Source organism: Triturus cristatus, chromosome 1_2, assembly GCF_964204655.1.
Source record: "Triturus cristatus chromosome 1_2, aTriCri1.1, whole genome shotgun sequence".
Classification (NCBI taxonomy): domain Eukaryota; kingdom Metazoa; phylum Chordata; class Amphibia; order Caudata; family Salamandridae; genus Triturus; species Triturus cristatus.
Genome location: NC_140580.1, coordinates 758,491,772 through 758,517,414, shown reverse-complemented (window position 1 = coordinate 758,517,414; position 25,643 = coordinate 758,491,772). Strand labels below are relative to the sequence as shown.

At 46.9% G+C, this 25,643-nt stretch overlaps 1 protein-coding gene across 2 annotated transcripts in view; it reads left to right on the top strand.

Annotated features, from left to right (window-relative positions):
* The window catches only part of ERLIN1 (ER lipid raft associated 1), a 286,035-nt gene that overhangs the window by 98,149 nt on the left and 162,243 nt on the right, over window positions 1–25,643 (top strand). For both annotated transcript variants that reach the window (XM_085608714.1, XM_085608713.1), the window contains exons 5-6: window positions 22,685–22,746; window positions 25,309–25,434. In XM_085608714.1, the coding sequence (XP_085464840.1) occupies window positions 22,685–22,746; window positions 25,309–25,434 (188 nt within the window). The remainder of the gene's footprint in view (window positions 1–22,684; window positions 22,747–25,308; window positions 25,435–25,643) is intronic.

Genomic DNA, 25,643 nt, shown 5'->3' with positions numbered 1-25,643 from the left:
GTGGACCTATGCAGACAAAGCCATCCTGTGAGCTGGATTAGTTAGTTCTGCTCCCTCTGCTGACAATTCTGACATTGAATTTAGGAGAATTAGTGCTTTCTGGGATATCATTGTGCCACACTATGGAGGGAGTGATCATGCTCTGGGGTTTTGCCCTGGACAGGAGTGCCCTCCTGCTTCTTGAACCCAGAGAACACTGAATAAGTATCTCAGAGGGGCAGTGCCTCTCAGATCTGCTGCTTGAAACCTGAGAGAGCAAACCGGGCCCACAATGAGGATTTTGATGTGCATTAACCAGGCCCTGCACTCTTAAGTTTGTGCCTCTTGCTCTATCTGAAACTACAGCCCTGTGGATCAAACCTGCTTCAAATCAAAGAACTAAAGAGTGGACTTCCTGCATGCTACAGGTTAACAGAGCTCACCTGGACCATCACCACAAAGAACCCTCAGCCTGGAGTACTACCAGTGGATTTGTAAGGGTTTTGTGCAAGTGGAGTGTGGGAACTGAAGTCCTAAACGTTCAAGGACCATCTTGGAGATTCTAGAGTCGACCCTTGGATTGTGTTTTGGACACTTTGGACCCTCAAGAGGCACTTCAGGAAGGTTTTGCCAATGGAATTAGGCATGCTGGAGGAGGCTACACGACGTCTGGTGAGAAATCCTCCAGTGTGAATTTATCCCTGTCTGAGGCAACCGAATGTCCAAAAGTGGCACTGTTGATTTCTATGCACTAGAAAGTGTCTAATCTTTAAAAATCCACATCTCTGGTTCCCTACAGTGGATGTTTTTCATTTTGGTGTCATTTTAAAGATAAAAATATGTTCGAGGCATATGAGCTGCAGATTACACACTTTTGCATAGATCGCCATCTGGTGTTGGGCCCGGATGTTTGCAGTTTGTTTTTCCTCTTGGAAAGTCTTTGGAAGTCACAAGGTCGGTGACTCCTCCCTTGGATCGTATTCCGCATGGGCTTCGGCTCCATCCTCCGATTGTTTTTTTCCGCCATCGGGCTCGGATGTAATACTTCGCGCTCCGGTTCCGAACATTTCCAGTTCGACGATCTAAGCGGAATCCTCGCTCATCGCGGTATTGTTCAGATGCAGATCTGCTCAATCACCTTTTCATCGACACATCTTCGATTCCAGTCGTCGTCGGCGGCGGCCTTCGGGCCTATCCAAGCTCCGGTCCCGGCTGATGGAAAGAACTCCATTCAAGAAGTGCCTTCGATGTGGGTCCAAATTCCACCACACCGATCTTCATGAGGTGTGCAACCTCTGCCTCTCCCCTGAACACGAGGCTTGAGACTGTCCCGCCTGCAAGTCTTTCAGATCGAAAAAGACTATTCGAGATCGAAGGGCCAGACGAAACATGGCGCACTCCTCGACCTCCGTTCCAGTCGACATCTTCGGGGACGACGTCGAAGCTCCGGGACAGCAGCACACCAAAGAGGACCTCGTCAATGCTTCCGAAGCCGACGACTCGGATGTGGAGGACATCACCCCGGCGCAGAGGGTCGGGAGTACTATACCCCCTCCCATACCTGCGCCGACACCCAAAAAAGCTTCGGTCACGCCTTCGCCTCCGGGCCTAGGCAAGACCAGAGACACTGCTTCAAACACCCCACCTTCGGGCCCGGTGAAGAAGCCAAATAAGCCTTCCGGCGGCTCGGGCTCGAGCCAGCCTGCCAGCGGTGCCGAAAAAGAGACCGGCCTCTACCTCGACACCGAGCTCCGCACCAAAGTCCTCGGTGTCGAAACCCAGCCTTTCGGTACCGACCAAACCCTATAAGGCCCTCGGCACTGACACTTCCGCACCGAAGCCTACCTTGGCGCCGACCAAAAATCGGAGGTCCCACAAAAGCACAGCACGGACCAGCCTAAAAAGTCATCGGCCCCATAACCTTCGCTGCCGACGGAACAAACATTGTCACAGGAACTGTTTACACTGGATCCCTTGCAAAAGACACCAAGGATCCAAAAACTGGACATTTGGCACCCTCTTCTAAAAAGAGACATTTGGACAAACCGGCTCCGCCTCCACCTCCAAAGAGGAAAGACTCTGCTACCTCCCCTTTCAGACTGCCTTCCCCACCTCCTCCACCCTCTCCACCTCCGCCCCCTCCGCCTTCTCCACCCCCGCCTCATCGCTCCCCGTCTCCAGACGATGATGATCAGGGGGACCCATATTACGATCCAGGGGATGTGCCACAAGACCCCACCCCTACAGGATCCCCAGACCCATGGGACAAGTATAATAATCCAGACATTCCAGACGTCCCACAAGATGACCTTTACCCGTCCAGGCCATCTCCACCAGAAGACTCATTAGGTTTTCACCACCTACTTCAGAGGGCGGCACATTATCACGGGGTAGAGCTACATACTGACCCGGTAGAGGAGGATTTCCTCCTCGACACCTTTGATAACGCACATAGGTCTACCTCCATACTACCTATGCTCAAGGGGGTAATAAAACACGCGCCAGAGGTTTTTAAAGACCCAGTCAGGGCTAGGGTCATTAACCCACGCGTAGAGAAAGTACGAAGCTGCCCCCACAGATCCTGCCTATATCTAAGGGCCAGCGCCACTACATTCCCTAGTGGTTTCCACCGCATGGAAGAGGTCAAACTCCCAGGCGTCAGGTGAAGCACCACCACCTGACAAGGAGTCAAAGCTACTGGACACGTCAGGAAAGCGCACTGCGTCACAGGCAGCCAATATATGGCATATCGCCAACACCTAAGCGCTATTGGCCAGATACGACCGAGCGCATTATGATGAAATAGAAACCATCATGCACCATCTCCCAGAAAAATACAAAAATAGGGCCAATTAATTAATTCAAGATGGTAAGACTATAACCAACACCTCTATACGCTGTGCCTTAGACGCTGCAGACACAGCCTCCAGGGCCATTAACACTAGCGTCCTCCTCCGTCGCCATGCTTGGCTGAGAGTTTCAGGCTTTAAACCTGAGGTACAGGCCTCCATCTTAAATCATCCCTTTGACCAACAACATCTATTCGGCCCAAAGGTAGATGAGGCCCTCGAGAAAATGAAGGACACGGATACAGCGAAATCTATGGGAGCCCTGCAGTCACACCCTCCTAGGCGCTCCTTTCGCCGCTCTTCCTTTCGGGGTACGGCTAGAGGCTACTCCTCAGATAGCGCATCCACTTCCTACAAATCCCCTGCTCAATCCACCTTCACAAGGGGTTATCAAAGAGGCGGCTATAGGGGCAATAACAATAAAGGCAGAGGCAACACAAATAACGCCCGCTCTGCCACACCGCCTACCCAATGACTCCCCCCCCCCCCCCCCCCCCCCCCCCCCGCTCCCTACAAAATTTCACGCCTGGGATACCATCACCTCAGACAGATGGGTGACCCAAATTATTCGCTCAGGGTACTGCCTAGAATTGACATCTACCCCCCAAACATTCCACCCAGGCAACGCCCAATGTCACAAGAACATTCCACATTACTAAAACAGGAGGTAATCTCCCTCCTACAAAAACATGCAATAGAACAAGTCCCCGCCAATCAGCAAAATTTAGGGGTCTACTCCCTATATTTTCTGATACCAAAAAGAGACGAGACTCTACGACCTATTCTAGATCTCCGGCCTCTAAACACATGCATACATTCGGACGATTTCCACATGGTAACACTTCAGCAGGTGCTTCCGCTCCTCTCCCAGAACGACTTTCTCACCACACTGGACTTGAAAGACTCATACTTTCACATTCCGGTACACCATGCTCACAGAAAGTACCTCAGATTTCTAGTGGACGGGCAACACTACCAGTTCAAGGTGCTCCCATTCGGGGTCACAACAGCGCCAAGGGTATTCACCAAGTGCCTAGCGATAGTGGCGGCATACCTCAGAAGACAGCACATTCACGTCTTCCCATATTTGGACCACTGGCTAATAAAAGCCACGTCCTACAACCAATGTGTACATCACACCGCCACTACAATCCAACTACTTCACCAGCTAGGTTTTACGGTGAACCACCAAAAGTCCCAGCTAATACCATCCCACACAAAGCAATACCTCGGTGCCACCATAGACACCTCAAAAGCCATAGCCTACCCCAATCCTGCCAGGATTGCAAGCATTCAGGCTTTGCGTCAAGGATTCATACCTCAACACTCTCTCCCAGCAAGAGTGTTTATGCAACTGATAGGGATGATGGCATCTTGCATTTTCATAGTGCCCCGTGCGAGACTCCAGATGCGTCCACTCCAAGAGTGCTTAGCACGCCAATGGAACCAGGCCCAGGGGCAACTGGCAGATCTGGTGTTGGTAGACGGTCGCACCCATCGCTCTCTGCAGTGGTGGAACACCACAAACCTTTCCAGAGGTCGACCGTTCCTGGACCCAGTTCCACAAATAATCTTAACAGACGCATCGCTCTCCGGCTGGGGAGCTCATCTATTACACCTCACAGTGCAGGGCACATGGACGCCGCAACAAAAGTTACTCCATATCAACCATCTGGAGTTACTGGCAATCTTTCTAGCCCTAAAATCCTTTCAGACACAAATTTTAGGCAAGGCTGTCCTTATTCGCACAGACAACATGACGGCCATGTACTACATTCAAAAACAAGGCGGCACACACTCTCCACAGCTCTCAACTAGCACAGAGCATATGGAGATGGGCAATTCCACACAAAATCTTTCTCCTAGCCCAACATGTCCCAGGAGTCCAAAACACCATGGCAGATCTGCTCAGCAGACAGATGCAGCAGATCCACGAGTGGGAACTTCACCCACAGGTTCTTCACCCGTTCTTTCAGATGTGGGGGCATCCACAGATAGACCTCTTCGCCACCCACAGAAACACAAAATGCCCAAGCTTCGCCGCCAGATACCCACACCCATTGTCCAAAGGCAATGCGATATGGATGAACTGGTCAGGCAAATTTGCGTACGCCTTTCCACCTCTCCCACTAATTCCATTAGTGGTGCGAAAGCTACAACAGCACTCCCTCACTCTGATCCTAGTAGCTCCAACGTGGGCCAGACAACCGTGGTACACCACGCTGCTGGAACTCTCGGTAGTACCACACCAAAAGCTACACCTCTCACCATGCCTCCTAACCCAGAACCATGGAGAGATCAGACACCCGGACCCAGCTCAGCTCAACCTTGCGATCTGGCTCCTGAGATCCTAGAATTCGGATACCTTAACCTTCCCCCTGACTGTATGAACGTCATAAGAGAAGCTAGACGCCCTACCACTAGAGCCTGCTACGCTGCAAAGTGGAAAAGATTTGTTGTTTATTGCCATAACACAATCAACCCTCTAGACGTATCTATACAGCACATCATATGCTACTTGCTCCATCTACAAAGGGTGTAACCTAGCATATACATCCATTCGGCTACACCTCGCAGCAATTGCCGCTTACCTACAGAACAGACAGCACCTATCACTTTTCAGAGTGCCTGCCATTAAAGCCTTCATGGAAGGCCTCAAACGAATAATTCCCCCCAGAGTACCACCCTCACCTGTGTGGAACTTAAATATAGTTCTCACAAGGCTAATGGGACCGTCTTTCGAACCTTTGCATAAATGCGAACTGCAATTTCTCACATGGAAAACAGCTTTTCTTGTAGCCATCACTTCCCTTAAAAGGGTCAGTGAGATACAAGCACTTGCTATACAGGAACCTTTTCTCCAAATGCACCAGAACAAGGTTGTCCTCCGTACCAACCCAAAATGCCTACCCAAAGTCGTTTCCCCCTTCCATCTAAACCAATCGGTAGAATTACCGGTATTTTTCTCGCAACCTCAAACTGTTGCAGAAAGGGCTCTACACACGCTAGATGTTAAACGGGCCTTACTTTAATATATCCAGAGAACACAACCTTTCAGAAACACCAAACAATTGTTCGTTTCCTTCTCTCCACCACACAAAGGCAACCCCATCTCTAAATCCGGGATAGCTAGGTGGATTGTAAAATGCATACAGATTTGCTACCACAAGGCAAAACGAACGCTATCAGTTCCCCCTAAAGCCCACTCTACACGAAAGATAGGGGCTTCTATGGCTTTTCTAGTGAACATCCCATAAGATGATATCTGCAAAGCAGCTACATGGTCAACACTGCACACTTTCACTAAACATTACTGTGTGGATGTGCAAACCAAGCAACAAGCTAGTGTGGGCCAGGCTGTACTAAAAACACTATGTTCGAGGCATATGAGCTGCTGCAGTCACATTATTGCATTAGATCGCCGCCTAGTGATGGGTCCGGATGTTGCACGTTGTTGTCTTGGAAGAGTCTTCGAGATCTCACGAGATAGGTGACTCCTCCCCTGGGCTACAGTGCGCATGGACAGCTCCTCCATCGTCAGATTGTTTTTTTCCGCCATCGGGTTCGGATGTACTTCTGCGACGCCAACTTCGACTCCGAAGTTTTCAACTTTCTTCACGGCTAATCCAAGTATCTCGACTGGATTGCTCTCCGGTCGATACCCTAGAACTTCACGAGACTTTATTTCTCATATTTCCATCGACGCAGGCCTCCGGGCCTATCTCGCCACTCGGGCCTCGGGCCCATGGAAAGGACCCCCTTCAAAAAAGGCCCCCAGTGTGGTGCTAAATACCCACACACGGATCATCACCCGGTGTGCAACAGATGCCTATCTCTGGAGCATAGAGAAGAAGACTGCTCAGCCTGCGCACTCTTTCGTTCCAAAAAGACAATCAGGAACCGAAGGGCCCATCGACAAGCGATGCATCGACAAGCAGCAGCACCGGAACCGGACGATATCTTCGACGACCCCTCGGAGGCCGAGGACTCGGACGATCTACAGCTCGTCACAGTCGAAGAATCGGACTCAGATGACCCAATCCCAGCGGGGCAGCACGTGAGTACCGATGCCCCTGTCCCAATCACCCCACATAAGGCTCCGGTCAAGACATCGCCACAAGGCCTTCGTCACGATCGAAACATCCCTTCGGAAGCCCCACCCTCGGGCCCGGCTCCGAAGGTAACAGAAAAGCCTTCCGGTAGCTCGGGACCGAGCAAACCGTATCTCCCTACACCCAAAATGCCTTCGGCGCCGAGAAAAACACATCCAGCTCCGGCGCCGAAAGACTCGACCGTTCCCAAAAACGTCGAGCCGAAGCTTCTCTAGTCGAAAAAGGTCGATCCCAAGAAAAATATCCACCCGAAAAAGACTAACGACTCCAAAAAGGTCACCGAGCCTAAAAAACAGATCGAACCCAAGAAAACGGTCGATCCGAAAAAGGACAAGGAGCGTTTGCAGCAGGAGCGTTCGGCGCTGTCGCGCAAATTTTAAAATTTCACCTGTTTATTTTTTCTTTTAGGTTTTCGGACTTGCGCTTCATTTCCCCCTCACTTGCACTGTAATTCGTGCCCCTCACCGCCGTTTGGCGGGCTGGTTCCGGGGTGGCAGACATCTTGGGTTGGGGTGTGAGGATCGGGCTCACAGCGCTTACTGCGCATGCACCAGCGGGGGAACGTGCATTTAATGCTCCTCCCCTAGCGCAGCGGGATCGCGCAGCGGGCGTGTCCTCGCGTGGCCGGAGTCGTGCCAGAGTCCTGCCCGTCTGCGCCCGTCCGCGCTAAGGCCGTGCGGGTCGTGGCGGACTCTGGCTCGGGTGCGTGAGAGTTGAACATCGTGTCCGCTGCCATGCTGACATATACCAGGGAAAGTCTGATGTTTATCAATCAGGTGAGTCGCTGCTGTGCGCACCCGCCTATCCATCCTCTCCGTGACCCATACCATTGCCCATGTAACGGCCTGATTCTTGGCCCCCCAAAGCCGCTTCTTCGGAAATTTCACTCGGTTGTCCAACGTAGCAGGGTGTCTTCTCCCGCTTTGCGGATTATGAACTTGAATGTGAGGTCGATCCTGAAACATCAACAGAATCTGTATGATCTCATTGAGGATGAAGCTCCGGACATTATGGCCATAACTGAAACATGGCTTCAGGAAGCCGATACTGCCATTCTCAATCTGGCATGCCCCTCTGGCTATTCGATATACACCTTGAATAGAGCTTCCAGAGGAGGGGGAATAGCGCTGATAGTTAGGTCCTGTTTTCCCTGTGTGTGGAATAGCATTAAGATCGCTGGCTGTGAAAGTGCCTCGTTCAAAGTTTCTGTCAACCCTGAGTTTACACTGTCTGGGATGGTGGTATATCGTCCACCTGGCAGTGATGTGTCGTTTAGAAATGCTTTTGTGGATACTGTCGGCACTTTGACCACTGACTGCGCCAATTTTTCTATACTGGGCGATTTAAATCTGCACTTCGACACACTGTCCAGTTTGACAGCTCGTGCCATCTCTTTGGATCTAGAGGCTTTTCAACTATTCCAGCTGGTCTCACTGCCTACGCATATCGGGGGACATACTTTGGACCCTTTCTTTACCAACTTGACTGAGGCCAAAGTCAATGCAGTCACACCAGTAGAATGGTCTGACCATTTCCTGGTGTCTATTCAGTGTCCCGTATCAGTGACCTTTCCCATTTCTTCAGCCAGACGGGTACTTAGGAGATCTTGGAACAAACTCAGGCTGGAAGACTTCCACCATTTTCTGTTGGTGGAACCCTTGGGCACATCGGACAATGTGGATGAAGGGTATGATCTCTTTTGCTCTTGGCTTACTAGGGCGCTGGACGCTCTGATACCTATTGTATCAATTAAAATCAACCCCCGGGAGTCTAGTCCCTGGTATGGCGGGGCCTTAAGCGCTTTGAAGGGGGCCTGTAGACGGGCGGAGAGGGCATGGTGGAAGACCTATGGGGCTGACTTAAAAGCCGCATATGCTGCTTCGGTTAAGCTCTATCACCGGGCCATATGTCGGGCTCGTGCGGCCTTCTATGCTGAAGAATTTCGGAACAGCACCAACCCGTCGAAGGCCATCTTCAAAGCGGTTAAAGATCTTATGGCCAAACGGACTATCCCTTTAGCCGAGAGCTCGGTCTCCCATTGTGAAGCCCTAGCCTCTTATTTTCTGGGAAAGGTCCAAGCCATCTATCGGACCTTCCCTAGTATTGGGGCTCTGCTGGAAAGTTCCATTGAGACATTACGTCAGTTCACCCTGCCTTCATTCCCCCCCCTCACCTCTGATGGGTTTGACAAACTTGCTTTGCAAGTTAAATCAGGATCTCCATCTGATCCGGTAAAGCCTGCTCTCTTTCGAGACCAGACCTTTCTGGGGCGCCCTGTGTTGCGCTCCCTTGTCAACCTCTCCCTGGAGTCGGGTGTAGTTCCAACTAAATGGAAGCAGGCGGTAGTGTCTCCGATTATTAAAAAACCCTCCCTAGACCCGTCTAAGCCTGAAAGTTTTCGCCCCATTTCGCTGCTACCGTGGCCGGCAAAGTTGACAGAGGCCCATGTCAATCTGGCCCTGTCGGAACATCTTGCCCGGACCAATGCCCTTGATCCCACACAGAACGGTTTTCGTGCTGGTCACAGCACGGAGACCGCTCTCCTCGCAATGGTGGAACATCTGCGTGCTAGGTTGGATGTGGGTCAGACGGCGGCGCTGATATTGTTAGATCTCAGCGCCGCCTTCGACACTGTATCTCATGGCATCCTCCTGCTTCGGCTAGAGGAGATTGGTGTTCGGGGTCTGGCGTTGCAGTGGTTCCGCTCCTTTCTGGACAATCGTTCCTTCTGTGTGGCCATTCCTCCCTTCTCGTCCAGTTTTCAACCTCTGGCCATGGGGGTTCCGCAAGGGTCTTCGCTAAGTCCCACGTTGTTCAACCTTTACGTGAGACCGCTGGCTGATGTCGCGAGGCAGTGAGGCCTTACTTTGGTCTCATATGCCGACAACACTCAGCTGGCGGTTACTCTTAGCGGAGATGTCCAGCTAGACGCCCCTAGGTTTCGGTCCGGACTGAAGGCGGTGGCTTGCTGGTTGACAGAAAACTGTCTCCAGCTTAATGCCACAAAAACAGAGGTGATGGTTGTTGGGAAGGGAGTGGAGCTCTGGGGTGATCAGTGGTGGCCTTCTGAGCTGGGCCCCACTCCGACCCCTGTGTCGGAGGTGAAAAATCTGGGGGTCTGGTTGGACGCCGGCCTTAATTTCACAGGACATACCAAAAAAACGGCAGCCTGCTGTTTCGGCTTATTAAGAGGTCTTAGACCAGTCCTCAAATACTTCGATGCCCCTACCAGACAGCTTGTAGTCCAGGCTACTATCATTTCTCGCCTGGACTACGCTAGCTCTCTTCTGGTTGGGGCGAATCAGGCTGAGTTAACTCGCTTACAGCGGGTTCAAAACGCTGCGGCTAGAACCATTGTTGGCCTGCCCAGATTTTGCCCGGTGGCGAATGTCCTTCGTTCCTTGCATTGGCTCCCTGTAAGGAAGCGTATTCTTTTCAAGGTCCTCTGCTTGGCTTTTAAGATACTAAGAGGTATTGGCCCTGAAATCTTGTCCAATCTTATCTCCTCCTATGTTCCCACCCGTAGCCTCCGATCTCAGGGCCAGGCCCTTGCTGTGGTCCCCAGATTTAGACTCTGTCGGATGGGGGGTCGTTCCTTCAGCGTGAAAGCTGCTCTAATCTGGAACACCCTCCCAGTGGAAATCCGACAGTTAGACGATCTGCTTTCTTTCCGTAGAGCGATTAAGACTTTTCTGTTTTAGCTGTCTATCTTGGGCGTCTCTGTTTTGCTATGTTGTGTTCCTCCTTGTCTCTGCGCCGGGACGCTCCTTGGCTGGAGTAGCTGTGCGCATAATAAATCAACTTAACATAACATAACGTCGAAGTCAAGAAAGCTCCCGAACCAAACAAAAACAAGGTTCCCGAGCCAAATAAGTCGAAGCCGAAGCCTACAGATCCTTCGACTCCCAGCAAAACACACCACAAATCTTCGGTGCCGAAACCACCAAATACAGAGGAGGAGCTGTTTTTTCCGGATCCTGTCGATCCAAAACAGAAAAGAATCATCATAGACCCTAACACAGGTCATGTGGTGCTCCACAAGCGGAAAATTCATCCTGCATTACCCTCTCCTATTCCTCTAAAAAGGAAGGACATTGCTACTTCTCCTATTAGGCCTGTCACCCCTCCTCCTCTCTCTCCTATTCTGCCTTATGTGCCATACACCCCCCCCCATGCCTCCACAGCCTCTTGGGGACCCAGATTAGGACATAGATAATGATCCACAAGACCCTTATGACGATCCTGATGACCCAAATCCCAACCTGGACACATGGGGAAACCCATATTCACCAGACAATAACACACCTCTTCTAGACCCCACACCATACCCTTCAAAACCATCCCCTCCTGATGACACCATTGCATTTCATCAGTTACTGGACAGGGCTGCTAGTTTCCACGGGGTAGATATGCATGCTGACCCTCTGGAAGAGGATTTCTTGCTGGACACCTTCCCAACCACAGAAAGAGGTGTCCGCACTTTACCCATGCTCAAAGGGGTTTTAAAACATGCACCAGAAATATTCAAAGACCCCATTAGGGCTAGGATACTCAACCCTAGACTGGAAAAGAAATATAGAGCAGCACCCTCCGACCCTACATACATCAAGGGTCAACTACAGCTGGACTCTTTAGTAGTTGCCAATGCACGAAAAAGGGAAAACTCACAAACCACTGGCGATGCCGCACCACCAGAAAAAGAGTCCAAACTACTAGAGGCATCAGGGAAAAGGGTGGCTTCACAAGCAGCCAACACCTGGAGAATAGCTAACACACAAGCATTGTTAGCTAGATATGACAGGGCACACTATGACAAACTAGAGGAGCTGCTACAACATCTCCCTGACCCATATAAAGAACAGGCAACTGATCTTATCCAAGAAGGAAAGTTCATCACTAATGCCTCGATAAAGTGTGCTCTAGATGCAGCTGACACAGCCTCTAGAACAGTCAATACAAGCGTAATGTTAAGAAGACACGCCTGGCTTCGCATATCAGGTTTCAAACCTTAGGTGCAAACCACTATTCTCAATCAACCCCTTAACCAAGATTTCCTGTTCGGGCCTGAAACAGATGTCCTACTAGACAAAATGAAAAAGTACACTGACACCGCTAAATCTATGGGTGCACTGCAGTCTTACCAATCCAAACTTTCCTTTTGTAGATCCTCCTATAGAGGTACAGGGAGAGGGAATAACACACAAACCACTCAACCTTTCCAAACTACCTCTCAAAACACATTTCAAAACGGCAGAGGAGGATATAGAGGAAACGATACTAAAGGCAGAGGTAGAGATAACAACAATCGTACCTCCACCACTCCTAAACAGTGACCTCCTACACCTGCCTCCAGACCACTTAACACCAGTCGGAGACAGATTATCACAGTTCCTACCTGTCTGGGAATCCATCACAACAGACTGGTGGGTGAAGCAAATTATCCATTCTGGTTACTGTCTGGAACTTACATCTACCCCACCCAACATACCACCCAAACACAGACCAATGTCAGAGGAACATACCATACTATTGCAACAAGAGGTCTTAGCAATGCTACAAAAGCACGCTATAGAACCGGTTCCCCTGCAGCAACAAGGAAAGGGAGTTTACTCCCTCTATTTCCTAATCCCCAAAAAAGACGGCTCCCTCAGGCCCATTCTCGACCTTCGTCCCCTCAATCACTATATACACTCCGATCATTTTCACATGATCACACTCCAACAAGTACTACCACTACTACAGCAAGGCGATTTTCTCGCCACGCTAGATCTCAGACGCATACTTTCATATACCCATTCATCCCGCACACAGGAAATACCTCCGATTCGTAGTGCAGGGACAGCACTACCAATTCAAAGTCCTACCCTTCGGGGTAACAACAGCACCAAGGGTGTTCACAAAATGCTTAGCAGTAGTGGCAGCACATCTACGGAGACAACATATTCATCTGTTTCCATATCTATACGATTGGCTGATAAAGGCCAAATCACATCACCAATGTCTGCAGCACACTGTGACCACTATCCATCGATTACACAATCTGGGATTTTCCCTCAACTACCCAAAATCCCATCTACCACCCTCCCATATACAGCAGTATCTGGGAGCAACAATAGACTCCACAGTAGCAAAGGCTTACCCAGCTCCAGCCAGGATACAGAACATTCAAGCAATGATCCAAAAATTCCAACCTCAGACTCTTGACAGCAAGAGTGTTTATGCAACTCATAGGCATGATGGCATATTGCATATTCATAGTCCCACATGCTCGGCTACAAATGCGTCCCATACAAGAATGCCTAGAAACACAATGGAACCAGGCTCAAGGGAAACTAAAGGACCTAGTGTTGGTAGACAGTCGTACCCATCGCTCTCTGCAGTGGTTGAACACACACAACCTTTCAAAAGGACGACTGTTCCAAGAGCCAGTTCCACAGGTAGTGTTGACAACAGACGCATCACTCACAGGGTGGGGAGCCCATCTACTTCAACATACAGTGCAAGGTCTATGGACACCGCACCAAAAAATACACCACATAATCTACCTAGAATTACTGGCAATATTTCAGGCAATGAAGGCCTTTCAAAAACACATAGCCAACAACACTGTCCTAGTCCGGACGGACAATATGACAGCAATGTTCTACATACAGAAACAGGGGGGGACACACTCCCTGCAGCTTTCACACCTAGCGCAAAGCATATGGAGATGGGCCATTCCACAAAACATCCATCTTCTAACAGAACATCTCCCAGGAGTGAACAACCAGATTGCAGACCTATTGAGCAGACACAGTCAACAGATCCACGAATGGGAACTTCACCCAGAAGTCCTACTCCCGTTCTTTCAAGCATGGAGACACCCAGACATCTGTTCGCCACAAAAGAAAACGCAAAATGCCCATCCTTCGCCGCCAGGTTCCCACACCCGCAGTCGAAGGGCAATGTGATATGGATGAACTGGTCAGGCAGATTTGCATACGCTTTTCCGCCAACCCCACTCATTCCATTAGTGGTATGCAAACTAAAGCAACAAACACTTACAATGATCCTGGTTGCTCCCACATGGGCACGACAACTATGGTACACAACACTCCTAGAACTCTGTCGTCCCTCATCAACGACTACACCTCTCTCCAAAACAACTCACACAGAACCATGGAGAGATACAACACCCAGACCCCAATCAAATGAACCTAGCAATCTGGCTCCTGAAGTCTTAGAGTTCGGATACCTTAACCTGCCTCCTGACTGTATGAATATCATCAAAGAGGAAAGACTTCCCACGACCAGAGCCTGTTACGCAAACAAATGGAAAAGATTTGTTATTTACTGCCAAAATAATCAAGTCAATCCGCTAGACGCTTCTGTCCAAAACATAATTTGTTATCTGCTACACTTACAAAGATGTAATCTAGCATATTCATTTATCAGATTACACCTAGCTGCTATTGCAGCATACCTCCAGAACAGACAACACGTGTCTCTCTTCCGCATACCACCTATTAAGGCGTTTATGGAAGGGCTCAAAAGAGTAATCCCTCCAAGAGCTCCACCTTCTCCAGTCTGGTATCTTAACATTGTACTTACTAGACTTATGGGCCCACCCTTTGAGCCTCTACATTCTTGCGAATTGCAGTTCCTAACATGGAAGGTGGCATTTCTAATAGCATTTACTTCACTCAGAAGAGTAAGTGAATTGCAGGCACTGACAATTCAAGAACCTTTCATGCAAATACACCAAAATAAGGTAGTTCTCAGGACAAACCCTAAATTCCTACCAAAGGTCATAACTAGTTTTCACATTAACCAATCAATTGAGTTACCTGTCTTTTTTCAAAACCCACAGTCAGTAGCTGAAAGGGCACTCCACACACTAGATGTCAGAAGGGCCCTACTCTACTACATAGACCGAACTAAACCATTTCGAAAGACAAAACAGTTGTTTGTGTCTTTCTGTCAACCTCATAAGGGTAACCCTATCTCAAAGGCAGGGATAGCCAGATGGATAGTTAAGTGCATACAAATATGTTATCAAAAAGCTAAACGCACATTAACTATTCCCCCAAGAGCACATTCCACGCGCAAAATGGGGGCATCCATGGCTTTTCTAGGGAATATCCCCTTAGAACACATTTGTAAGGCAGCTACATGGTCTACCATACATACCTTCACTAAACACTATTGTGTTGATGTGCAAGCCAAACAAGCTTCTGTAGGTCAGGCTGTCCTTAAAACACTTTTCCAAACTACTGCAACTGCCACCGGTAACCACCACTAGAGGAGGAACTGCTATACAGTCTATGCAATAATGTGACTGCAGCAGCTCATATGCCTCGAACGGTAAATGCTACTTACCAGTATGCATCTGTTCTTGGCATGTAGAGCTGCTGCAGTCAGATGCCCACTCTCCTCCCTGGTGCCGAGCACAGTTGCAGTACTATCTTATTTAGATACATTTACATGGATACCTTTCTTTCTATTACTATCCTCCATCTTTGCCACAATGGCGAAAAAACAATCTGACGATGGAGGAGCTGTCCATGCGCACTGTAGTCCAGGGGAGGAGTCACCTATCTCGTGAGATCTCGAAGTTTCTTCCAAGACAACAACGTGCAACATCCGGACCCAACACTAGGCGGCGATCTAATGCAATGTGAATGCAGCAGCTCTACATGCCAAGAACAGATGCATACTGGTAAGTAGCATTTACCTTCAAACCACTGCAACAGATACCGGTGGTTGCCGCTAGGGTTGGGAACTGCTATATAGTCTATGCAAAAGTGTGTAATCTGCAGCTCATATGCCTCGAACGGAATATGCTACTTACCAGTATGCATCTGTTCTTGGCATGTAGAGCTGCAGATCTACACACGCCCACCCGCCTCCCCGGCTACCTGATCTGTTCCAGTCTATCTTATTTAGATACAACACACACGGGTTTCTTGACTGTTATTACTACGCTCCATCTTTCCCTGTTGGCGAAAAACAATCTGAGGATGGAGCCGAAGCCCATGCGCAATACGATCCAAGGGAGGAGTCACCGACCTCGTGACTTCCAAAGACTTTCCAAGAGGAAAAACAAACTGCAAACATCCGGGCCTAACACCAGATGGCGATCTGTGCAAAAGTGTGTAGATCTGCAGCTCTACATGCCAAGAACAGATGCATACTGGTAAGTAGCATATTCCTTCCTCTTTTTATAAATTGGTGTTGGATTTTTGTGTTGACTGGTACTGGTGTCTTATTGTTTTACTGAATTGGTGTTTTTAAATGTTTTACATACCTGTCTTTGAAGTTAAGCCTGAGTGCTGGCAGTCAAGCTACCAAGGGTTGAGCATGGGAATAATTTTCTGAGACCTATTTTGAGCTCTATATCGTGTTAGTGGTATTATTGCCAGTGGTAAATGCATATCTGCCACTGCTAATTATCCACTTTCCAACAGGGAGATTATGTATTATCTTTTGGTATGTCATAGATATTGCTTTACGGTCCATATAGCCTGTTAGGAGCCTATATTCTAGTGGGGACGCCTCCGAGAATTTGGTGGCAGGCACGATGACTGCCATAAGGGCATGTCTGATTTCTAGTTTCAGTGGCTGCAATCTCATTTTTTTTTTTTTTTTTTGGTTTAAGAATGGGATTACTCTCCCTTTAGACCACGGGTCTCCAACCTTTGAGACAGTCTCCCAAATTTATCCGTTTCCCATAGGATTGTGAGTTGGGTCACTTTTTCCTGCATCCCATCTTCCAAGTCACTCTATGACAAGGGGTGATTGTGTGTTGAGGCAGGGCCTGTCAGTTGCTGACTTTTGGGACTTGTGTATAGCACTCTGTTTTTACTTTGTGGGCCCATGAGCCGCCTGTCCATCCAGTAAGCTGGATCAACATGTGGTCTATGCCTCCATTGATTTATAACGGCCAGTTGTGCTGCCCAGTATTATGCCTGAACGTCTAGTAGAGCAACACCCTCTTCGGACCATCCCTTTGTTAGTTTCTTCATAGCTATTTGTGGTGATTTTCCGTTCCATATTAGGGTTCTTATTTCACTCTCGATAGTATGAAAATAGGTGTCTGGGACTTAGAATGGTGCGTTTTGTAGGGCATACAGGAATCGTGGAAGCGACATCATTTTGAAGAGGGCCGCACAGCCTAATAGGGTCATAGGAGGCGATCTCCAGTGCTGGATATCTGTCTGAAATCATGTAAAGGGACTGAGCATGTTAGTTTTGTAAAAATATTTTTTTTTTAAAAAGGTACTGGTCTGGGGTGTTGAAGATCCCCAGGTAACGAAGACCATCCTGCACTGCCTCACAGCGCAGAGGCTGCCGCGGCACTTGGCTGTGTAGAATATAGATTATGGATTTGGACCAGTTAATAGTGTAGCCACATTACTTCCAGAAATTGGTAAAAATTTGCAGGACTCGACCAATGGAGGAGTATAGATGACACCAAGTATAGGAGGACATCATAAGCATAGAGGGCGATTCTATCCTCCCAATACTCAGTCCAGCGCAGCCCCAGTATTAATGGGTCTCCCCTTATCCATGAAGCCGAAGGCTCCAACACCAGGGCAAAGATCAGTGGCGACAGGGAACCGTCCTGGCGGGTGCCACATCGGAGAGGTAATGTGTGTGATGTGCGGCCCTTTACCACCACCTGTTCCAAGTGCTCAGCATATAGTAGTTTGAGGCAAGCCAGGTACTTTGGACCAATTCTGAAATGTCCAGGACCGCAAAAAGGTATGACCATTCAATGGTATCGAATGCCATACTGGCATCTAGGGACATTACTGTCTTCTGTGACTGTATTGGTGTGTATCTGAAAACCCCGTTAAGACGACTCAAGTTCATTGCCGTGTTGCTCCCTGGCATAAAACCAGATTGATCCTGCTGAACTTGGTTTGTGACAATGGGAAGAAGCCCGCACCAACAACATGAAGCAATGTACTATGTTCAGAAACAGGGAGGGACACATTCTCCAACTGTCACGCCTCGCTCCAACGATTTGGTATTGGGCAATTCATTACAAAGTCCATCATCTGAAAGAGCATCTGCCAGGAGTGGACAATCCGTTTGCCGACCTCCAACGCAGATGGCGGTAACAAATTCAAGAGTGGGAACTTCATCCCCAGGTTCTCCTGCCATACTCTCAACAAAGGGGGTTCCCACAAATAGATCTGTTTGCCACATTGCACAACTCAAAATGCCCAAACTTTGCCTCCAGGTTTCCACACCCTCTATCCAAAGGCAATGCCCTATGGATGAATTGGTCAGGGATATTTGCCTACTCTTTTCCGCCTCTCCCTCTCCTTCCATTTCTGGTTCGGAAGCTCAGGCAAACATCACTCATACTGATTCTAGTAGCTCCACTTGGGCTCGTCAACCGTTGTTCACGACCCTTTTAGAACTGTCAGTAGTTCCACATCAAAAGCTACATCTCAATTCCAGTCTTCTCCCGCAGAGCCATAGAAAAGCCACACATCCAAATCCCAAGGAGCTCAATCTAGCGATTTGGCTCCTGAAGTCATAGTTTGGATATCTTAATTTGCCACCAGAATGCATGACCATTCTTAAAGAAGCAAAACAGCTTACTACCAGAGCATGCTATGCAGCTAAATGGAAACAATGTGTTGTGTATTGTACTAGTAAAAATATTGATCCTCTAAATTAATCTTCTCAAAATATCATTTGTTACCTTCTGCATTTACAGCATGCTGATTTAGCCTACACTTCCATTCGTTTGCATCTGGCAGGAATAGCTGCATATTTGCAAAGCAGACCTCTATCTCTGTTCAAGGTTCCTGTAATGAAAGCCTTTATGGAGGGCCTTAAGAGAATAATACCACCCAGGGTACCTCGATCACTAGTTTGGAATTTGAACATTGTGCTTACATGGCTCATGGGTCCACCTTTTGAGCCATTACACAACTGTCCACTACAGTTTCTTTAATGGAAAGTCGCCTTCCTCATTGCAGTCACTTTATTAAGGAGAGTTGGTGAGCTACAAGCTTTAACCTTAGAAGAACCCTTCTTTCAACTTCATAGAGACAGGGTAGTTCTTCGCACCAATCCAAAGTTCCTTCCCAAAGTGGTTTCTGCTTTCCATATCAACCAATCAGTTTGGTTGCCTGTGTTCTTTCCTCATCCTGATTCAATAGCAGAAAGAAAGAGCTCTTCATACTCTTGATTTCAGAAGAGCGCTATTGTACTACATTGAAAGAACAAAAGATTTTCGCAAACAAACTGTTCGTTGCATTTGCTACACCTCACAAAGGCAATCCCATTTCCAAATCTGGTATTGCAAGATGGATTGTTTAAGTGCATTCAAACCTGCTACACTAAAGCTAAACAAACTTTATCTATACCTCCTAGAGCGCATTCCACTCTTAAAATAGGAGCGTCTATGGCTTTTTTAGGTAACATCCCTATAGTTGACAATTGTAAAGCAGCAACATGGTCCACACCACACACTTTTACCAAACATTACTGTGTGGATGTGTTAGCACGTCAACAAGCCAAGGTTAGCCACCGCTTTGGGAGAATACTGCTATCTAGTCTATGCAAAGCATGTGTAGCTACAGCAAACATGTTCGAAGGAATTATGCTACTGACCCAGTAAGCATCTGTTCTTGACATGTAGAGCTGTCAATTCACATGCGTCCTCCCGCCTCCCTGGCACCTGTAGCTGTTGGAGTTTTACATTATTTACATTACATACTCTTTGGACATCTCTGTACTACATTTACTCCATTCTCACCCTCTTGCGGAAAAACAATCTAACAATGAAGTCGATGCCCATGCGCACTATCACCGAAAGGAGGAGTCACCTTACCTCGTGACTAGGAAAGACTTCATTCGAAGAAAAACTACTTTCAAACATCCATATCCAACACTAGATGGCAGGAGTATGCAAAGCATGTGAATCTACAGCTCTCCATGCCAAGAACAGATGCTTACTGGGTAAGTAGCATAATCCTTTCTTGATACGTCAAAGGTCTTGGCAGAATTTGACTTTACAGAGTGACTTGACCAAAAGCAGAAAGAATGACCTACATAGCCCAGTACACGAGAGGCCAACAGTAGCAAAGGGCATAAATAAACAAAAGGGAAAGTCATGTGAAATGTTCAGGTAGGTAATCAGTTTATTGCATCTTTAACAACATTTCAATGACGTTCCTCTTAGTCGCGCCATTAGGTGATCTGTTTCATTTTCTTCTCTCCATTCAAAATGGGTAGGTATAGTATTACTTTTCCATTTCATTGCTAATAATTGGACAACCGTTCAAAGGTAAAAGGCTTCCTCCCTGATGCTTAACAAACTAGTGCTAGGATCGCGTTTTATTTGGGTTAAACGTATATCATTTAGTTGTGAAAGATGGAGATCCCAAATTCATATAAGGTTGGACAGGTAACAAACCTATGTAAAGCTTCAGATGATGTACAGGGCAGTGTGGACGTGATTTAGTTTGATTATACAATTTGGCAAATTTAGCAAGAGGGAGATAAAAACCAAAGTGTGTCTGGGATGCTTGACTATTTATTCTACTTGGTGTAATGATTTTATAGTTTTTAGTCAGTATATTTGATAGTTGACATTGAGTAATAGATGTGCAAAACCAGATGGTCCATTTGTCTTTCCATTGTAGCAGATCACCAGGTTCAGTTTGTATGATAAACCTAAATAGGTCAGCTATAGATGGAGAATTCTAACCAAATATCCATTCTAAAACGGTTGTGCTGTTAGAGTAGCAATTTAAGGTTCATTCCTATTTCAGGATAAAGTATCAAACTTGCACAAGTTTTAGAAAACCTTTCAGTGATTGTGAACTTTGTAAGAATGAAAAACATTTCAGCATTTGTAAATTCAATAGATTTCCTAGTTTAGTAATGCCTAACTCAAAGCACTTGCAGAAAAAAATAATTAGGGGGTTTGTGAATGAATTTCAGCAATGTTGACCTATTGCTTGAACTCCAGCCAATCTATTAATAAATTGTTGATTTTTCTTTAGTTTGTGTATTTTTATAAGACTCTTGGATCACAAATTACCTTGTGGACTATTTAGTATTATGTTTTGATAAGTTATCAAACCATACCCAGAGAACATATTGGTTACATACATGTATCTCAAATGTTTGCCCATGCTAGCCCAATAGTTTCATCACCAGTCAGGAGTACCCACTCGCCTCTAGAAAGGGTTCATTTGAGTGACTTAAAAGATCTGCAAGCTTGCTTTGCAGTGTCAAATAAATCTAAAGATAAGAGTCCAGTTTCTTATATAATTTCCACAGTTTACAATAGAAGAGCTCATAAAAGATCTAAATAATTAGTAAGGAATTTTTTTATTTTAATTGGGGTAATACTGCCTACTTGGAAAATTCTTTCATTTTTCTATCTGTCTTTGTTGAATGGAAGAGATTTAGATAATTATATTTAAATCAAAGTTTTACTTAAGCTAACGTAATCCCAAGTTTTTGAAGATTGAATAACTTGTATATATTCTTCTCTTGCCCTCCAGTGAAGACTATTTATGTTTTGCTAGTATTGAGTTAACCCTGATGCTTTACTAAATTGTTCTGCTATTTGGTGTACGATACCTAATGTAGGAGTTAATGTATGATCAAAAATTGCTAATAATCCGCATATACCACTAAAGGTGATGGCATTTTAAAATTTCAATAAGAAGTCTTTATTTGGCTTCTATATTGTTCCCTATATCATGTAAATAAATCTGGGGAAAGTAGGAACCCTAGTCGGGTACCCCACTAGATAGAGTGCGAATGAGAGATTGCCATTAGTCCATATCTGAGCTTTGGGCGATTGGTACAAAGTGTGAATCCATTTAATAAAATTAAGATGCTTTTTGAAAGGGTACTTTGCAATGTAACTCCCAGGAAGCTCTATTGATTTTTCAACATCTAATAAAATTGTGAGTAGCTCTTTAAAAGTTTAGTCTCTAAACCTTTCGCAAAATCATTTGTTTTAAGATTTTGCTCTGTGGCTTGAGATTGAGGAGTGTGAGATGATGATCACCTCATACTGATGGACCTTTATTCACCTAGTTCTTAACTTTTTACTGATTTACTTTACATAATTAAATATATTCAAAGGAGTCCTGGGGTGTGCTCCTTCTTTATCTCTTGTTTGTACATCTTTATTATATCTATTGTTTGTATATTACATTCTTTTCGGCATTTACCTTCTAATACATTTTTTTTAACATAAATCTTTGAAGCCCAGTATTGATATCTAACTCTTCTATATTTTTTGTTGAGTGATGCCAATTTGTTTAGCCTTCTGTAAGATTGTGATGAAGTATCTACACTGTGGTCCTCCGATACATTTTGCCTTGGCTATGTGATCCTGAGGTTTCCTGCTTCCACTTTTCACACACATATGCTCTTCGAAGTCTATTAGTCTAGTGCACAGGCAGTTGTAGAACAGTCAGCGACCTAAAGCTTAATTTAAGCATTATATTTAGGCTGCTTCCTCTCCTTCTTACACCTCTGGTGGTAGACAAGTTCAATTGTACTTTGCCATTCAGTGATGATAGAAGCCTTCCGTACATCTGTGTTTGCACTTTGCATGGTGTCCCGTGGCCACTGATGTTCTCTTAACAGGTTGAGCTCACTTCTCATCTGTTCCATTTATTTGCCTGCCTACACCCCCCCCCCTCCCCCCATTCTCCTTACCTCCTATCCTCCAATCCCCAGAGCTCTTCATTTTTGCCTTTCCTTCCTCAGTGGTGGCGTCATGATTTACTTCGACCGAATTGAGGTGGTGAACATGTTAACCCCATCTGCAGGTAAGTGGAAATTGTCCTCTAGCTCTTGTCTGACTTCATATTGTGGTGGGTCTCCACATTGTTGTATATTTTGCTCCCAGGGACAGCTATTTAGTCAGGATCAAGTTTGATTCTAATCACTCTGAACAAGGGGTAAGCTGCATCTTGGACTCCGTATTGGACAGCTCTCACAGAGAACTCAGGATATATGGTTGTGGAATGCTGTACCAACCTTTCCCCTCTACCTACCTTTCCCCTCTACCTATATGAAGGACTAGCCTTTAGAGAACTTTGTACAAAAAACTGAGTATCTGATCAAGACATCTAGCAGCTGATTCCTAGACTTTGAATTTCCCAGGCATCAGACTGGATTCGGAAGACTTTTCCTCGAGCAATACCCTTGGGCGTCGGTAGGTGGCATTGGTAGACTCCGCATGACGGCGGCCTTGTCCACGCCAGAAGTGGCTTCCGTGTCTCCTTTATAAGTGCCCCCTCTGCGAGCTAACGTCATTTATGCACTTTCCGCACCAGTTAGCTTAGATCTGTGAAGAGAGCTACCCTCTGTCACCTTTTGGCAGGCTTTTTTTGATGTTTTTTGATGTTTTTACAACAATTTTTGGTGTTTACATTTTTCTAAACATGTCGAAGAAAACTTCTGGATTCAAATGGTGAGGCGTCTGCCATTTCGCCATGTTGATGACTGATCCGCCCTTGATTTGTCTCTGGTGCCTAGAGCATGACCACGACTCGAAGTTGTGCTCCAACTGTCAGGCCATGAGTCCGAAAGCTTTGAGGGAGCAGTTCCTAAAGCTGCTTCGGCCTGCACTCAACACCACGCCGTTCTCCCTGGAGGTCTCATTCTCAGCCCTAGTCGAGAGGAAGGCCCGGGTACTGCTCCCGGAGCCCTGAGTCCTCGTCCTACCACTCAGTCGTCTGGTCGGTCAGGTAAAGGGCATAAAAGCACAAGAAGTCAAATTGTGCTTCAACTTCTCCCTGCCTGTCAGCTGACATGATGGAGGAGTTTTGACGCTCTAGGCCTCAATCTGTGGAACCTTCTTGTGGGTGGGCTCAGCGCTTCCTGCCTTTCCAGGAGCTGAAGAGACCGCTGCCCAGCTTAAAGAATTTTATGTGCCCCATGTTTCGGTAACCTGACCCTACCGGCGGTCTTCTGGCCCAGGAGGCTCAGAGGGTGCTCCATCGTGTTCCGTGCCGATGCTCTATAATGGATCCGGTGGTGGGTCCAGACCAGTGCCACTGTGACCTTCCCCGGCCTCTCCAGGTTGGTTCCTCAGCTCTATTTTGAAGGGCTACAAATGGAGGAAGATTGAGAGGGGTCACTAGACCCTTTACAAGACCAAGCTGAGCACATAATGGACTGGAATGAGGAGTTAGGTGAGTCCAGTGGACAGGATATCTCCAGATTCTGGCATGCTTTCTCCCCCCTTCCGTGGCCTACGGAGGAGGGAGCTTCATATGCTATGATGGTGAGGAGGGCAGCTGGGGACCTGGACCTTCAGTGGAAGTCAAGACTAACATCTTGACAGAGGTCCTGCAGCCAGGTATCTCCTCCTCAGAACCCCTCTTGTCTTTCAACAAGGCCTTGATGAATGTCTTATTGGCAACCTAGTTCAAGCCCAGCATGGGGGCTCCTTTTTTGTGTATGCATATTTTAACTGAAGTTTTGATTAATGGGTTGTGCTGAATTTTTTAACACTTTGACTTTTGGGCTTGGTATCTTGAGAGGACCCATTGCCTAAAATAGGTACCTTAGATATATATGTAATACATTAGTATGACATCTTTGTGAACAACAGTACCCACACGGGACACTGCCCCAGTAACCATTGGCCACCCCAAGAAGAGTCCTCACTCCTCTAATAATGGTTCTTATTGAGCTATCCATGTCTCTCCAAAATGTGCTGGGCTTCCGAAGCCTAAAAAACTGTAAGGCTGTTGAACTGAACATCCACACCACCATCCATAAGTAGCATATTCATAGTTTGTGACCACAGATGATCTGTTCCGTAAAAGATGTACCTGTGTTGGCCTGTCCGGATTGTTTTCTTCAGTGTGTCTGATCCCTGAAATAGTGCTACTGGTGTGCTATGTTCAGCGGTAGTGGTACCCTCAATTAACTGCTACATTCAGATAATTGTGTTTAGTATTACAATAAAATGTTTTTTTAAACTACTGCATGCAGCAAGAGTATACTCTTGACCATCCTTCCTGTAATATATACAGCAAAAGTGATCCTGTGAAAGAGTGCTGTTAAGTGAGTGACTACTACAATGACCTTCCTGCAGCACTGGTTGGAAACTGGGCATTACAAAGCAGACCCTACTTGAAGCAGCATTTATAGTGTGGCTGAACTTCCTAAAGTGGTTTCATAGCCAGCGATCACTGTGACTTTGCTGAAGGACCATGTTAACCCATGGGGATCCCTGAAATGGAATCTCTGAAGATCCAGTTGATCGTACAGTGACCTTCTGATGTGTTGATTCCAGCAAAGTGACCCCTGAGGCAGCTTTGTAAATCAGTGTTGATGGTTTTTGAGTAATTGCTCTTCTGTCTTTTTTTCTATAGTGTATGATGTTGTGAGGAATTACACAGCTGACTACGATAAGACTCTAATCTTCAACAAGATTCATCATGAATTGAACCAGTTCTGCAGCGCGCACACACTTCAGGAGGTGTACATTGAGCTTTTCGGTAAGGGCAGAATGAAGAATGTGAATCAAGTTCTCTCTCCAACCAGACCCGTGGTGGTGGTACCTCTTCTGGCTCCTAAAACCTTGCATGGGCACACTAGATGACCCTTCAAAGCACTACAATCCCAGGAACTCTGCATTGGCCACCTTTACATGCTCTCACACACTCCAAAACACACACCCCTCACATCCCCATCTCTTCCCTAATCT